Source organism: Mauremys mutica, chromosome 5 (genome assembly GCF_020497125.1).
Source record: "Mauremys mutica isolate MM-2020 ecotype Southern chromosome 5, ASM2049712v1, whole genome shotgun sequence".
Classification (NCBI taxonomy): Eukaryota; Metazoa; Chordata; order Testudines; family Geoemydidae; genus Mauremys; species Mauremys mutica.
Genome location: NC_059076.1, coordinates 124,433,735 through 124,449,388, shown reverse-complemented (window position 1 = coordinate 124,449,388; position 15,654 = coordinate 124,433,735). Strand labels below are relative to the sequence as shown.

The following is a 15,654-nucleotide window of genomic DNA, read 5'->3' as shown; positions in this document are numbered from 1 at the left end:
CTATAGGGGCTAGAGAAATTCATTAGCATAAAGTTTTCACATCCCCCTACTCCCAAAAGTCAGTTCTCCTAAAAAAAATTAAATAAATAGAAAACAACAACTTGCTGAAGTCAGTTGCAAAATTTCCCAGAACCTAGCTGAGTCCTAATGTATCCAGTCATAGGAGTCAGCACCGCAAAAAGCTGATTAATGTATTTAAAAGTACTCTAAATTTTTAATTAAAAAAAGAAGCCATCTCTCCACTTTTCACGCAGTTCTAAGAGTGGGAAGAAATTTTTTCTTTTTTATACTTAATTAGTGATCTTACATGACGTCTTCCCATTGCCAAGAACTCTGCAAAGGTTGCAATTATTGTAGCAATTTAGTTAATTATGTATAATCTTAAAATCCCCAAACAACGTGCTATTTTAAGTTTTTTGAAAAAAAGCAATTTGCACTATAAAAATCATTTTCTTGAATCTAATAATTTATGTGCTATTAATAGCACAGGAAATGCCAATTGGCACTCAACAATGTTTTTATATCTTAAAAATGATAAATAAAGTCAAATTCACTGCCAGAAGTTGGGAGTGGTTGACGGGGATGGATCACTCAATAATTGCCCTGTTCTTTTCATTCCCTCTGAAGCATCTGGCACTGGCCACTGTTGGAAGAGAGGATCCTGGGCTATCCGGACCATCAGTCTGACCCAGTATAGCCACTCTTAGGTTCTAAATTACTAAATTATTAAAGGGTGAACTGAAAAATCAAAGGTGAGGCCCTCATGACTGGAAAAAATGACTAAGAATTACAATTTGAAATAAAATAAACAAAATAAAGATTTTTGTGTGTCAAACGGTGAAAAAGAGTACTGTACCACTAGGGATAGATGAGTGGATGACAAATTTACTGTACACAGAAAATACAAATGCTCCAGCCACAGGCAGTGAGAAGGAGCTGAAGGTGGGGCAGTTCTGCCCTTTATACCCCCGCTTCAAAGCGCAAGGAGTGGGAAAGTGCGCTGGGCCACCCCTACTGGTACTTCTAGGGAAAACTCTCTGGCACCAGAATGCACACACACCTATGATGTAATGAACAGATGCATGCCCGTGAAGAACAACAAAACCTTTGCCCTTGTTTAAGATTCTTGTATATTTGTTTTGACTATTTTATTTAGATTACATAGAAAATAAAAAAAATATATTTAAGGATGATTATTCTATTTGTACCATATTGGGCATTTTAAGCCCCGTATCTCTTCAATATGAAATCTAACATTAAAAAATAAAAGAACAAAAATCCTACAAGCTGAAGTTTTACCCTCATGTTATAACTTTGCTAAAATAGTTATAAGCTCATATAACATATCTCAGTATCTCCTTTGGCAACACTTCTATCTCACTCAGGGCACTGAAGACACGTTAGACATGCGAAAAATCTAACCTGCCTGAAAACAAATTTTGGAATTTTCTAGGTGACATACAGTAAATTAGAAAATGCAGAGCCCTTTGGAGGTTTTATTTGTCTCTCCTGGGGCTCCACTACAAGTTTGTGAAAACGCATTAAAACCCAGAGAGTCATGAAACACATCAAGAGATTCCTGCTGGTGAAAAACCAGAAACATCTGTTACAGTCACAAATGTCTTGTGGTCTAAGATCATAAGCAAAAGCTGGCAGAGCGGATGAACTCTGATCTCTTTTGTCTGTACCACTCCACAGGGAGTGGTCAGAAGATACGGTAATGAAGTAGTAGAGGTAAATATAAACAATATAATACAATGTATTATACCAGTTCTTGAGAAGAGCTTCTCAAGGGCCCTAAGCAAACATACCCTTCTCCTGGCCCTTTGGGAGGGATGAAGGGATTTCGAAAGCAAGCCCACCTTGCACTCATCCTGCTCATGGGACTGTCTCCCTTCTCTGGGTGTTACCGCGTGGTGCACAGGGTCACAGTGCCACGCAGGTTTTGCCTATCAGGGTTGACTGGAGCCACTGCTGTGGGGTGAATGGTTGGGTGGGCTCAACTCTCCAAACCCAACCCTCACCCACACCCCAAGAACTACTCTCTGTACCGGGTCAGGATTAGGGTTGCTGTGCTGTGGGGGAGGGTGCACATATGCAATGGTGGGTTTCCAAACAAGACCAAAAGCGGTTGGAGGGTCACCTTAGTAAAAAGTTTGGGAACTACTGTATTTTACTATTATGTATTATATATAACTATTATACCAACAGCTTGTGAATAAGAGTTCCATATCAAATACTCAGCCTCACAGAGCTTAAAACATGCACAGACAATCTATAGTCAAACACCTTCCGGCAGGAATGTTTACAATTTAGGATGAAAAACAGAACTGTTGCATATTCTGACTCTCTTTACACACACATCCCTTCCTCCTCCCTCAGCTACACTAGTTGAGATCTTTACTTTCCTGACCCTAGAATCTAAAGCTTTACATGCAGAGTAGTTAGCAGCAGCCTTTATAAATTCTGAACAGTCTTTTCAGAAATGAGAGCAGGGAAAGGGGAAAAAAGTAATCTACAGTTACCCAGTGACCAAAATGTGGTATTCCCAAACAAAAGCCTACATTAAGATAGAGTTAAGGTTGTACTGCCAATACATATACCTTAAACAAACACACACACCTGATTGGAACAATACAGTTAAAAAATTAAACATTTGAAAGTGAGGAAATTCACAGTTGAGCTTAATCAAGTAACTGATCCATCCCCATGTCCCTGATCACCCATGGATATGCCAGAAACATCTTTAATCTCCACATATTATAGCATCCTGCATTTCCAGTAGAAGCCACTACTCTCACTATATTATCCCACAGTTTACATATTAACAGAACAGTCATCCACCAACTTCATATGAGTCACCTTGTCAATCATGAAGCCTCCACCAATTCACCTTCCTTTCATGAACAAGACAAACATCATCTCACTTCTCCCTCTTCCTATACTGACCAAGGATGACCTTGTGCCTGCTAGTCTCACATTCCCTCAAATACATGTTTGTTCAGCACATGCATCCACACTGACAGTCAGAGATTTACTCAAACTATTGAAAATATACAATTTTACCTTTCCTAGGTATTTGGCTGGTTTCATCATTTTACATTAATTATTAGTAACAAGAACAGGAGATCTTGCCTTAATTAGCATTTCCCCCATCTCTAACTATAAAAACTTTGGTGTCTGGTTTAGACATTTGTATTAACTGCTGTTTGAGTAATTGCAATGTCCATTAAAGGTCTGAAATCCAGCATCCCATTGACTTCTGTGAGTTTTGGATCAGGTGTATAGATATGTTCATTCTAAAGAAAGTAAGATTCACCTTGCACTCAAAATATGGCATTAATTTTCCAAAGAAGTTGGTGGTGCAGTGCTGCTACATGGAGGATTTGAGTTACCTGGCGTGCTTAAGTCACCAACTCACAAAGTTAGATCTAGTGAGACTGGAGTAGTCAAGTAATTAAATCAGAACATCCCCTCTGAATTATTATTACTTTCAAAAGAACTGTCTGGGGTTTAAGGGGGAAAAAAATCCAACACACAGTTATTAAATGGGGAGACATGTTTCTCTGAAAAAAAATAGTGTTAGTCTGCTGGAGAAGGCACCAATTTTATTATTAAAAGGCCCCAATATTATTATTTCCTATTAGTCCGCAATCTTCCCTTTTCCCATCTGAGTAGCTGAATCACAGATCATCACTGACAGGGGGCTTGATCTCTTTTCATTCTGTGTGCTGTGTGAGAAGTCATTACAAAAGTGGAGACTAGGGAAAAGGAAATTCTAATTCTAAAATGCAGAAGTGGACTGTAGCACATACTTTAGCCAGGCAAGTGGACTGTTACTAATTCATTAATATATCTTCTCCACTTAATTTTTTTTTTAAATTGATGCGGTCTATACTTAGCTAAATAGAGCAACCTTGTGCTTCTGTTGTCGACACTCTTGCATTCCCCTCCCCCATTCCCCACAATGTGTTCTACATCCATCTGCTTCATCTTTATTATAGCGCCAATCCTGTAAAGCGTTTAAGCTCATGCTCAACTTTAAGCATGAGTAGTCCCATTAATTTATCTTCAATTTAAACACATGTGTTGTAAAGTGCTTGTGAGGACCTAGCCCCATAGCTTGAAGGGATGCTGAGAGCTGAGAAAGGAAGGGACTTCTGCAGACAGACAACATTTAAGAGCGACTGATTTTCATAGCTGAGTAAAGAAAATATACCTGAAATCTAAATTGATTAGATTCAAGCATTACACTTTATTTCTTTAACAATATATATAAAAAAAGTTCTTCAATGTGTGTACTCTTACAGAAAAAGAAAGGAATGAAAAGGAAAAGGAAACAAATTCTTCCACTGAACCTTTGGGTTTGCATACATAGTGGCCAAATTCTGTTCTCTGTCTACTGATGTAAATCCTTGTAATTCCCCTGAAGTCAAAGGTGTTGTTCCAGACTTACACTGGTGTAAGTGAGATCAAACATTCACCTTGCGCTGGGAAGTTGCATGATACATAGATCCCTCTGAGAAAATGTAATATGTTTATTTTCTATTGATAAAAGTGACAAGTGATTTTGTCTGCCTCCATTTTTGGGTACTTAACTTGGAACAATTTGCAGAGGACCAATTTCCAGAAAGTGCTGAGCACCCAACCATCTTAAAATTGGGCCCCTTTATTGAGTTTAAGCTGGTCACCCAGAAATGGAGGTATGAAACATCACCAGTCACTTTGAAATTTTTGACTTACATGTATGTCGGTAAGGGCACATTATTGAATAAATACATTTGACCTTATCTTTATCCATAAGTATCTCGTGTTAGTGGTAAATTCTTCTGTTACTATTAACGTTAAGATGTGATTGCACATAAAAGGTTTAGCTGTTGACATAATTACACAATGTTTGGAAACATCCAGTATGGTATCGTTCTGATAGTGCCAAAAAGGTGTGTGGAGCTCTGGCTGGGAAAAAGACAAGACAGGACAGCAGGGAGTGTGATGATTCAATGCATCTCCTAAGTAGCTTTCTTCAATAGGATTCCACCGACTCCCAACTAGAATTTAAAGTTCACCTTCCCCCTTTCCCCCCCCCCCCAGCAAAAATCCTGAAGGAAAGCAGGTAGTGGCAACATCAGGTTATTCTTCCCTGGATGCAAGGATCCAGGTTCATGTAAGGAAGTGGAATATACTCTCCTTGGTGAATCTAGCCCTAAAAGTTTAGTAGAGGGGATTTTAGAGCACAGGCTCATCTTCAGGTGCAGGATGGTGGTGGTGGGGAGTTGTATGTGCACACGTACCTTCTCCCCCACTGCAAAATGAGAAACACTGTAGGGTTCTATGTATCATTCTGAATTATTTGTTTCAATTCCATGACACAACTGGTAGCTAGGAAGTTTTCCTTACTGCTTTGTAACATGAGTGTCAGTTAGCCTAGTATAACCTGCAAAGGATTATCACAGTAGCATGGAGAAATTGATGTTCAAGTAGTAAATGTTTCCCTCTTCCTCTGCTTGTCTGACAGATAAATAATGTTAAAGAGCTATTTAGCGTTAAACCTAATCTGCTCTGCTCTCGGAGATCATCTCTCACTCTAAAGAGTTTGACAACCCTAAGGGAAATTCATTAATGAAATGTTGCCAAATAAAATTTGAAACTATACTGCAAAAAGGCATACATGAAAAAATGCTACTAACTTAAACAAGCAAAGGGAAACAAGTGATGAATGGTTTTGCGTGATTTGGTTTCTCAGGGGTTCATGTACATATATTTTTTAAGTTTCAATCCACATTAGTTGTCAACCTCTGAACTTTGATTTCTGCATAGAGTTCAAAGTCAAAAGCCAAAAGACAAATAGTTCAACCTACCAAATTTGTCCTGTGCTGGCACCAAATCAACTCAATTTGGGCCAGAGTACAATACCCTTACTCACAATGAATAGTACCTTACAATACAAAGAGTCCTACTAAAGTCAACAGGACTACTTGTGTAGTAAGATAGTGTGCATAGCAGTATCACGCTCTGGAGCTATTTGAATTATTTCAATGCAAAACTCACAAAGCAGAATGCAAAAATCACAAAGCTCAAAACTGGACACAGGTTTGCTCAGAAGCATTATGAACGTTAGCAAACTCTCCCTTTAATGTAGTTAAAACTCTAAATTTGTAACAACATCCTAAAGCAAGCAAGTAAATTTAACATAGTTTGGGATGACACTGGACAAAATAAATCTTTAGATTTCTATGTTAACACGTGATATTCATTCCCTTCCACAATTGTAAATAATGTATTTTGATTCCTATTTACAGTCTTATTGCAGGTTATTAGAGAAAACAGCAAAAAGGTAAAAATTTAGGCCACAGACACATTTAAGAGTAAAGAAAGAAAAAAGACTCAATAAAAGTGCCAAAAAATAACAAAGATGCATGAGGGGTACAACTCAGCAGTAATGTAACAGAGCAAAGGTAAGAGATTGTAAAAAGCTAGTTATGAGAATGAAACAAACATTGCAGAAGTTAAGAAAGGAAATTTTTCAAGTACATAAGGAGCTGTTGGGGACCCTTACAAGACAGCAGAGAGAGAGTTTAATGGCTGAAAACACTGCAAAAAGCATTAATAAATGCCTTGTACGATTGCTTGTAAGGAACACCGTTACCTGTCCAGCACGCAGGGCCGGCTCCAGACCCCAGCGCGCCAAGCGCGCACTTGGGGCGGCATTTTGCCGGGAGGGCAGCAGGCGGCTCCGGCGGACCTTCCGCAGTCATGCCTGCGGATGCTCCACCGGAGCCGCGGGACCAGCGCACTCTCCGCAGGCACGTCTGCAAGAGGTCCCCCGGCCGCCGTGCTTGGAGCGGCCAAATTCTTAGAGCCATCCCTGCCAGCACGTTTTCCAGAATATATAAAAATGATGCCCAAGGAGCTTGAGATTACATTAAAACATGATAAAATTCTGGAGAAAGATATTGATGGAAAAAAAGGTAAGATAACGGGGAAAGATGGCGCTCCTTAGATGATGGTTAAGGTGGTAAGAGGAACACTTTTAGAGAGAGTGAAAAGCTTATGACAAACAGGAAAGTTCTCAGGTGCTGTAAAGACAAATACTGTACATGTATTTAAAAGGATCTAGGAAACTAGGGCTCCAATCCAGGAAAGCACTTAAGCACACACTTTATTTTAAGGCACACAAGTATTCTCAATGCTTTAAATCAGGATAGTGACATGGTTAAAGTTAAGCATGTGCTTAAGTACTTTGCTGAATGGGGGGTTTCAGCATGAAGCCTTGACTCCTGATAATACTGATCAGATAGAGAGCAGGAAAATGCTTAATTTTTAAAACAGCATTCGGGGATTTAGCAATGATTCTCACAGTGATATAGCATGGACTCACACACAACAGACATAATTTTCAGAAGAAACAACTGTAGACACAAGTTATCTTAACAACAAGAAAAAGCTGTAGACACAAGTTATCTTAACTACATGAAATATTAGTACAGTGGCACACAAAATACTAATTTACAAGGACAGGCGAATATGGTGCAGGAGATAAGCTGCTCTAGCTGATAAAGAATTACTTGTCCTCAAGGCTCTTGGAATCTCTGGTGAACACTTGAGGTATCCTGTATTGTCCTTTCAGCAATCACTATGCCTGGAGTGGACTTATTCCAGTGTTACACAGTGTGTTTAGCAGAGGGCAACCACATTCGGCAGATAAAATGTTCTTTATTCAAAGAATATTGGTAAGTGGAAATACTTCAGAAATGGAAAGACACAAAGAATGGTTTTACCAGGCAAAGATAAACACGTTAGTCAAGGAAATATAAAGGACAGATACAATAAGACCACTTTGCATTTAATTCCCCTCACCAAAAAACTAAAGTCTTGTCTATCTGGGGACACTCAGAAAAGTTAATCTGTATTAACTAAAGGTGTACATTTAAAGTGGATTAGTTAAACTGTATTAAACCCCTGTATAGATGGCCTCAATTCAGTTTAGTTTAATTCACTTTACTATAAACTCAAATTCCTTGGGTAACATTTGTATATATTCTGGAAAATGTACTGGACTGGTACGTCTGTCCCTTGTGGTATGCACTTTGAATTAAACTAAACTGAATTAAGGCCACTTTAATTCTGAATGAGAGCGTCCACTCAAGGTTTAATGCAGTTTAATTAATTTACTTTTAATTCACACCTTTTAGTTAACTTGGATTAATTTTCCTGAGTATCCCCATGTATACAAGCCCTAAAAAATGCAAACTAAGGCACAGGAAGTATGGGATGTTTAGAATAATTTAGGAGTAATGTGTTTACCTAGAAAAAAAATCAAAGATTAAAAAAGCTCAAGAAAGGTTTTGTGCAACTGGCATTTCAGACAGACATGTGCAGGATCAACTTATAGCCAGAGTCAAAGACCAAAAATTCAATAAGGTAAGAGGAAAACAGATTTTCCAACAACTTTTTTTTATGATTGCTGATAAAAATTAGTGCAACATGCGAACAGAAAAGGTGGGAAGATAGAGAGCAGGAATAGCATAACCCATCAGGAAAATTAGATGTCTCCATAGAACGCTATTATTTGGCATTTGGAAGTACAGAATTCACTCTAATTACAATCTTATATGGAGGCACTCAAACAAATTATTATTTTGATATGGTACTTTTCTTCTGACATTTTTAGAGAAAGACCATCTTTTCCCCCATTTCTGCTTCCCCAAACTTCTCATAAACTCTTGAATTCCTGATCCTACACCAAGGTCAAGAAGCATTGAATACATATAAACAATTGAAAGATAAAGCGGCAAGAAGAAGAACAAAAGAAGAAAAGCAGAGAATTATCACAGATCTAGAAACACCAGAAACATCTTGACTAAAATTTCAGTATCTCTCCGAATGTACTGTTAAAAAAGGCAACATAATTTCTATGAAAATACTGAAAAAGCAAAAGAACCTTTATTTCTGTTTTAATATCTTTTTGTTGCCCTAAAATGCATTCCCTCATAATTAAGGCTGCTAGTTTGTCATGGAGGTCATGGATTCTCTGACTTTCTGGGACCTCCATGAGTTCTGCAGCGGCCTGTGCGGCTGGCCTGGGGGCCGCCTGAGCAATTCGAGCAGCCCCTTGGCCAGCCACATCGGCCGCTGCTGGGGTAGTTGTGGGCCACTGCCCCCTCCCCCCCAGCAGCAGCAGGAATTTGGGTGTGGGAGGGGGATCAGGGCTGAGGACTTGGGAATGGGAGAGTGTGAGGACTCTGGGCGGCACTTACCTTGGGGGGGGTTCCCTGAAAGCGGCAACATGTCCCTCCCTCCTCAGCTTCTAGTTCCATGCGCTACCTCCGCTTACAGGCATCACCCTCGCAGCTCCGGCCAATGGCAGCTGCGGAGCCGGTGCTTAGAGAGGGGACAGTGCGTGGAGCTAGGACCTGAGGGAGGGACATGTTGCCGCTTCCAGGGAGCCAGGCACGGAGCTTGCCAGTCGTCCCCCGCCCCCAGCAGTGGTCCTGGGTCACCAACCGCTGCCTGCACCCCTCAGCACCAGCAGGGGTCCCAGACTGCCCCCCCCGGACCCATGGCAACCCTCCCAGGCCCCCCCCCGAGCACCCACGGCAACCCCACACAGGCACCTGCGGCACTCCCTGGGCCATACACCCACAAGATTTAGTCAGGGGTATATAATACAAGTCATGGAGAGGTCACGGGCCATGAATTTTTGTTTACTGCCTGCGACCTGTGCATGACATACTAAAAATATCCATGACTAAAACATAGCCTTACTCATAATCCTTACTAATTCTCTTAGCAAAATCAACTACAAAGATTCGTCTCCCTCACATATGCTGAGCTGATGAGAACACACGCCAGCATTCTTAGCATTTTTTGGGCCACAAAATAATAGCAAAACTAAAGAAACTATTCTTAGTTGTGACATTCCTCTGATTTTACTATTAGATCCCAGGGAAGCAGAAAACAGATGGCAGAACCATGCCATCTGGAGAGAGAAGACCTAGTAATGTATAGTCATTCACTGTTTTTCAATAATAATCTTTTTCTGCAATCAAGTCCTATTGTATCAGGTGTATAAAACTCTGTCTAAAATGTATTTTAAAAGCTAGTTATCTTAAGTACCTCTTTAGGAATGTACCTAAAAAGTATCTCTTTGAACATAATGAAAAATGAGATCAGATGATGATCCCAAATGCTGTGCAATTCATTGTTGTGTACCTCATGACAATGCTCCACAAACAGTAAGACTCTCACAATGACTTTATTAGCATACAAAACAAGCTTCACAAATAAATGTGCCTGTGTGCTGAAAGGAAGAATTATCTGAAGTGCTGCTGTCACTTTAGTGTTAATTCAATGAAAATTTTTCATCAACCATCACTCAATACAATTAGTCAAATGTGACTGTGAAGTGAGATTATTATTACCTCAGAGCGTATATGCTGGAGAGACTACATGTAGTGACAGAAACACTGTCATAGTCACTGCTGGAGATGGAGCTGAGGGGGGAATCACGTAAGCCATCCTGAGAACTGAAAAAAGCATATGGAAACAAAATGAACTGCTGAAAAGAACAAAAATGAGAATAGAGCAATGGATCGCAAATGATCATACAAGAAAAGAAAACTACAGCGACAGTAACAATTATTTACTCTCTGGGAGCCCAGGTATATATTTGAACATATTTTAGATTAGTACAAAAAGCGCAGATCAACTGGCAGGAACAATGGGCATGCTCTCTGTGAAAATCATCAATTTACTTTATAGTATGCAGTTAAGAATGCTGGGGAAAAAACAAAAGACCTTCGTTATTTTAAAGTGTGAGTGCAAATGTGTCTACATATTGTAAATATTGGCCTACATTTTAGAATGAAGATACACCATGACCAGGCATCCCGAAAACCATTGTATGTTTCATACCAATATAACCAAAGATATAAGCCCGAAGAACTTTTAAAATGCCAAGACAAGTTTCAGCTAACAGTTTCCAAGCTGTTGGAAGGAAGGAGGAGAATGGGAAGGGAAAGTCAATGTGGTAAATGAAGAGTTGCTTCTCGCTTCCTGTCCTGCTGCTATACTATATGATTTAACAAATCCATTATTTGCTCAGTCAGCACAGGACTGCATGGCCCTCAAAACTGCCATGGAGCTCAAAATTTGATCTAAAACCTGATTGACATGCCTATGCAGAGCTTGACAAACCACGGCTACTTTATAAATCTACTGGCTAATGAGCAAAACATTAACTATTTAAAATAATGGAATACACCCGACAATGAAATAGCTTGTAAATATTATATGATCTTTAAAGGGACACTGTCTATGTAGCCAATTTCAAAATTAGAATTAAAAATAATTTCAGGTAGTACTCATTTGCAAATTAATAAGGTGCAGCAGAACAGTGTTTATATCTCAGTGAAAAATTGTCACTATTGGAAGTTCCACACATTGAAGGAAATTAAATTACAGTAGATAAAGAAAAATGTACTCCTGAGCAAATGTATCACAGTAGTATTGGTTCTAGACATTACAAAAACATTTTTTAAAGCCCTTTGAACTAAGGGGTCTGACAATGAAAATCATTCGACATCCAAAGAGAGAGAGAGAGAGAGAGAGAGGTCTGTCTCAGAAATATAATTAGTTTGAAGAAATGTAATTGGTTAATTTGAATTAATGGTTTGACCGGCATGTATGTATGAGACATGCATTCAAGCCAGTTGTAATCCAGATTCTCTACTCCTGTCATATTTAAAACAGCTAGTTTTGCAGGCAAGTGTCCAGAAGAACACTTAAGGGGAATTTCTCAAAGCAATATATAAAAGGTACATGATCTAATCTAATTGTTACGAAACAATAAGAGTTGTTTGCATACCTCCCACACATCGCTTTCAAAACGTACCCCTTCGTGTTCCTTATTTCTGATTGCCAATTTAAAAATAAATCCCCGAGTATATTATGTTTTAGTTGAAAGGAGGACGGGCACACTGGGAAAATAATTTATCAGACTTCAACAAAAATCCATTTAACTTTCATTTGTTTTAAGTAATTTCCCTTGCCAATTCTGCTCACTCTGAAGAGACATTTGCATTTAAACAAAGATTTGCTCTCACAGCACATCTTCACCTTCCTAATCCTGAAATGTGGTCATACTGCTAATATATGGCATCATAACCAGTTCTATGACAGCAAAATGATGTAAAATAATACAAGATTATGAGTCCACACTATGATCACTGTGGATGTGGTATACCTAGACTTTAGTAAGGCATTTGATACGGTCTTGCATGATATTCTTATCAATAAACTAGGCAAATACAATTTAGATGGGGCTACTATAAGGTGAGTGCATAACTGGCTGGATAACCATACTCAGAGAGTACTTATTAATGGTTCCCAATCCTGCTAGAAAGGTATAACAAGTGGGGTTCCGCAGGGGTCTGTTTTGGGACCGGCTCTGTTCAATATCTTCATCAATGACTTAGATATTGGCATAGAAAGTATGCTTATTAAGTTTGCAGATGATACCAAACTGGGAGGGATTGCAACTGCTTTGGAGGATAGGGTCATAATTCAAAATGATCTGGACAAATTGGAGAAATGGTCTGAGGTAAACAGGATGAAGTTTAACAAAGACAAATGCAAAGTGCTCCACTTAGGAAGGAACAATCAGTTTCACACATACAAAATGGAAAGAGACTGTCTAGGAAAGAGTACGGCAGAGGATCTAGGGGTTATAGTGGACCACAAGCTAAATATGAGTCAACAGTGTGATGCGGTTGCAAAAAAAGCAAACGTGATTCTGGGATGCATTAACAGGTATGTTGTGAGCAAGACACGAGAAGTCATTCTTCCGCTCTACTCTGCGCTGGTTAGGCCTCAACTGGAGTATTGTGTCCAGTTCTGGGCACCGCATTTCAAGAAAGATGTGGAGAAATTGGAGAGGGTCCAGAGAAGAGCAACAAGAATGATTAAAGGTCTTGAGAACATGACCTATGTAGGAAGACTGAAAGAATTGGGTTTGTTTAGTTTGGAAAAGAGAAGACTGAGAGGGGACATGATAGCAGTTTTCAGGTATCTAAAAGGGTGTCATAAGGAGGAGGGAGAAAACTTGTTCACCTTAACCTCTAAGGATAGAGCAAGAAGCAATGTGCTTAAACTGCAGCAAGGGAGGTTTAGGTTGGACATTAGGAAAAAGTTCCTAACTGTCAGGGTGGTTAAACACTGGAATAAATTGCCTAGGGAGGTAGTGGAATCTCCATCTCTGGAGATATTTAAGAGTAGGTTAGATAAATGTCTATCAGGGATGGTCTAAGACAGTATTTGGTCCTGCCATGAGGGTAGGGGACTGGACTCGATGACCTCTCGAGGTCCCTTCCAGTCCTAGAATCTATGAATCTATGAATCACGCAGGACAATCTGCCTTGTCAAGATGAAAGCTACTGATCATATATCTTCAGTAGCAGTAACACTATTATAGAATGCAGAAAACTATTAGCAGTTGCTTCTTTTATAATTTTTCTGTTTCAATTTTGCCCCTGAAACTTCCTCCAGCTAGTAATACTTTCTTTAAGAAGGGATCAAGTCCTGCTTTCCTTATATACTTTTCTGTTAAATCCTGCATGAAGAAACCCAGTGATTATTTCTCAGTTTCCTGCAATACAGAAATATTGTATCTATTTTTGCTAAATTTAGTATTTCACACATTGTAAACATCAGGAGTCAGACCTCAAAAATCTTAAAACTGGCTAAAGAGCCAGGAGATTTTAAAAAAACAATGCATTCTAGATTATTTATTAGGGCTGTTGACTAATCGCAGTTAACAAAACTGTCTGGGGATTTGTTCTGCTTTGAGCAGGGGGTTGGACTAGAAGATCTCCTGAGGTCCCTTCCAACCCTGATATTCTATGATTAACTCAAAAGTTAATCGTGATTAATCGCACTGTTAAACAACAGAATACCAATTGGAATTTATTAAATATTTTTGGATGTTTTTCTACATTTTCAAATATATTGATTTCTATTACAACACAGAATACAAAGTGTACAGTGCTCCTTATTACTATTTTGATTACAAATATTTCCACTGTAAAAATGATAAAATAGAATTTTTCAGTTCACCTCATACAAGTACTGTAGTGCAATCTCTTTATCGTGAAAGTGTAACTTACAAATGTAGATTTTTTTTGTTACATAACTGCACTCAAAAACAAAACAATGTAAAACTTTAGAGCCTACAAGTCCACTCAGTTCTACTTCTTGTTCAGCCAATTCCTAAGACAAACAAGTTTGTTTACATTTATGAGAGATACTGCTGCCTGCTTCTTATTCACAATGTCACAAGAAAGTGAGAACAGACATTTGCATGGCACTTTTGTAGCCGGCATTGCAAGGTATTTACCTGCCAGATATGCTAAACCTTCATATGCCCCTTCCTACTTCGGCCACCATTCCAGAGGATATGCTTCCATGCTGATGATGCTCGTTAAAAAAAATAATGCATTAATTAAATTTGTGACTGAACTCCGTGGGGGAGAATTGTATGTCTCCTGATCTGTTTTACCCACATTCTGCCATATATTTCATGTTATAGCAGTCTCAGATGATGACCCAGCACGTTTGTTTTAAGAACACTTTCACAGCACGTTTGACAAAATGCAAAGAAGGTACCAATGAGAGATTTCTAGAGATAGCTACAACACTTGACCCAAGGTTTTAAGAATCTGAAGTGTCTTCCTAAAACTTAGGGGGACGAGGCGTGGAGCATGCTTTCAGAAGTCTTAAAAGAGCAACACTCCAATACGGAAACTTCAGAACCTGAACCACCAAAAAAGAAACCAACCTTCTGCTGGTGGCTTCTGACTCAGATGATGAAAATGAACTGCTTTGGATGGTTATCAAGCAGAACCCATTATCAGCATGGATGTTTGTCTTCTGGAATGCTGGTTGAAGTATAAAGGTACATATGAATATTTAGCACATCTGGCATGGAAATATCTTGCAACACCGGTGATAACAGTGCCATGCAAACGCCTGTTCTCACATTCAGGTGACACTGTAAACAAGAAGCGGGCAGCATTATCTCCTGCAAATTGTAACCAAACTTGTTTGTCTGAGTGATTGGCTGAAGTAGGAGTGAGTGGACCTGTAGGCGCTAAAGTTTTACATTGGTTTATTTTTGAATGCAGTTTTTTCTTTTGTAAATAGTTCTACATTTGTAAGTTCAACTTTCATGATAAAGAGACTGCACTACAGTATTTGTATTAGGTGAACTGAAAAATATCATTTCTTTTGTTTTTTACAGTGCAAATATTTGTAAACAAAAATAAATATAAAGTGAGCACTGTACACTTTGTATTCTGTGTTGTAATTGAAATCAATATATTTGAAAATGTAGAAAACATCCAAAAATATTTAAGGAAATGGTACTCTATTATTGTTTAACAGCGTGATTAATGTTTTACTCATGCAAATACTCACGATTAATTTTTTAAATCACTTGACAGCCCTATTATTCATATTTGCCTTCTGGGTTTTGAGCCCTTAGGATTCATGTTTTCCAACTTTTCTCCACTACCAAAGGGGCTAGAAACTGTCTTTTTAAAAAAAGCAAGTTGAAAGTCTTGTGTAATCACAGGACTCAATGAGCTAAAGCTTTATGAA

At 38.8% G+C, this 15,654-nt stretch overlaps 1 protein-coding gene across 8 annotated transcripts in view; it reads right to left on the bottom strand.

The window, feature by feature from the left end:
- The window catches only part of ZFYVE28 (zinc finger FYVE-type containing 28), a 299,046-nt gene that overhangs the window by 39,593 nt on the left and 243,799 nt on the right, over window positions 1-15,654 (bottom strand). For 7 of the 8 annotated variants that reach the window (XM_045018917.1, XM_045018912.1, XM_045018918.1 and 4 more), the window contains one exon: window positions 10,422-10,526. The exons of the other annotated variant lie outside the window; for it this stretch is intronic. In XM_045018917.1, the coding sequence (XP_044874852.1) occupies window positions 10,422-10,526 (105 nt within the window). Of the gene's footprint in view, window positions 1-10,421; window positions 10,527-15,654 lie in introns of those variants that run through there. 8 annotated transcript variants of the gene reach the window in all.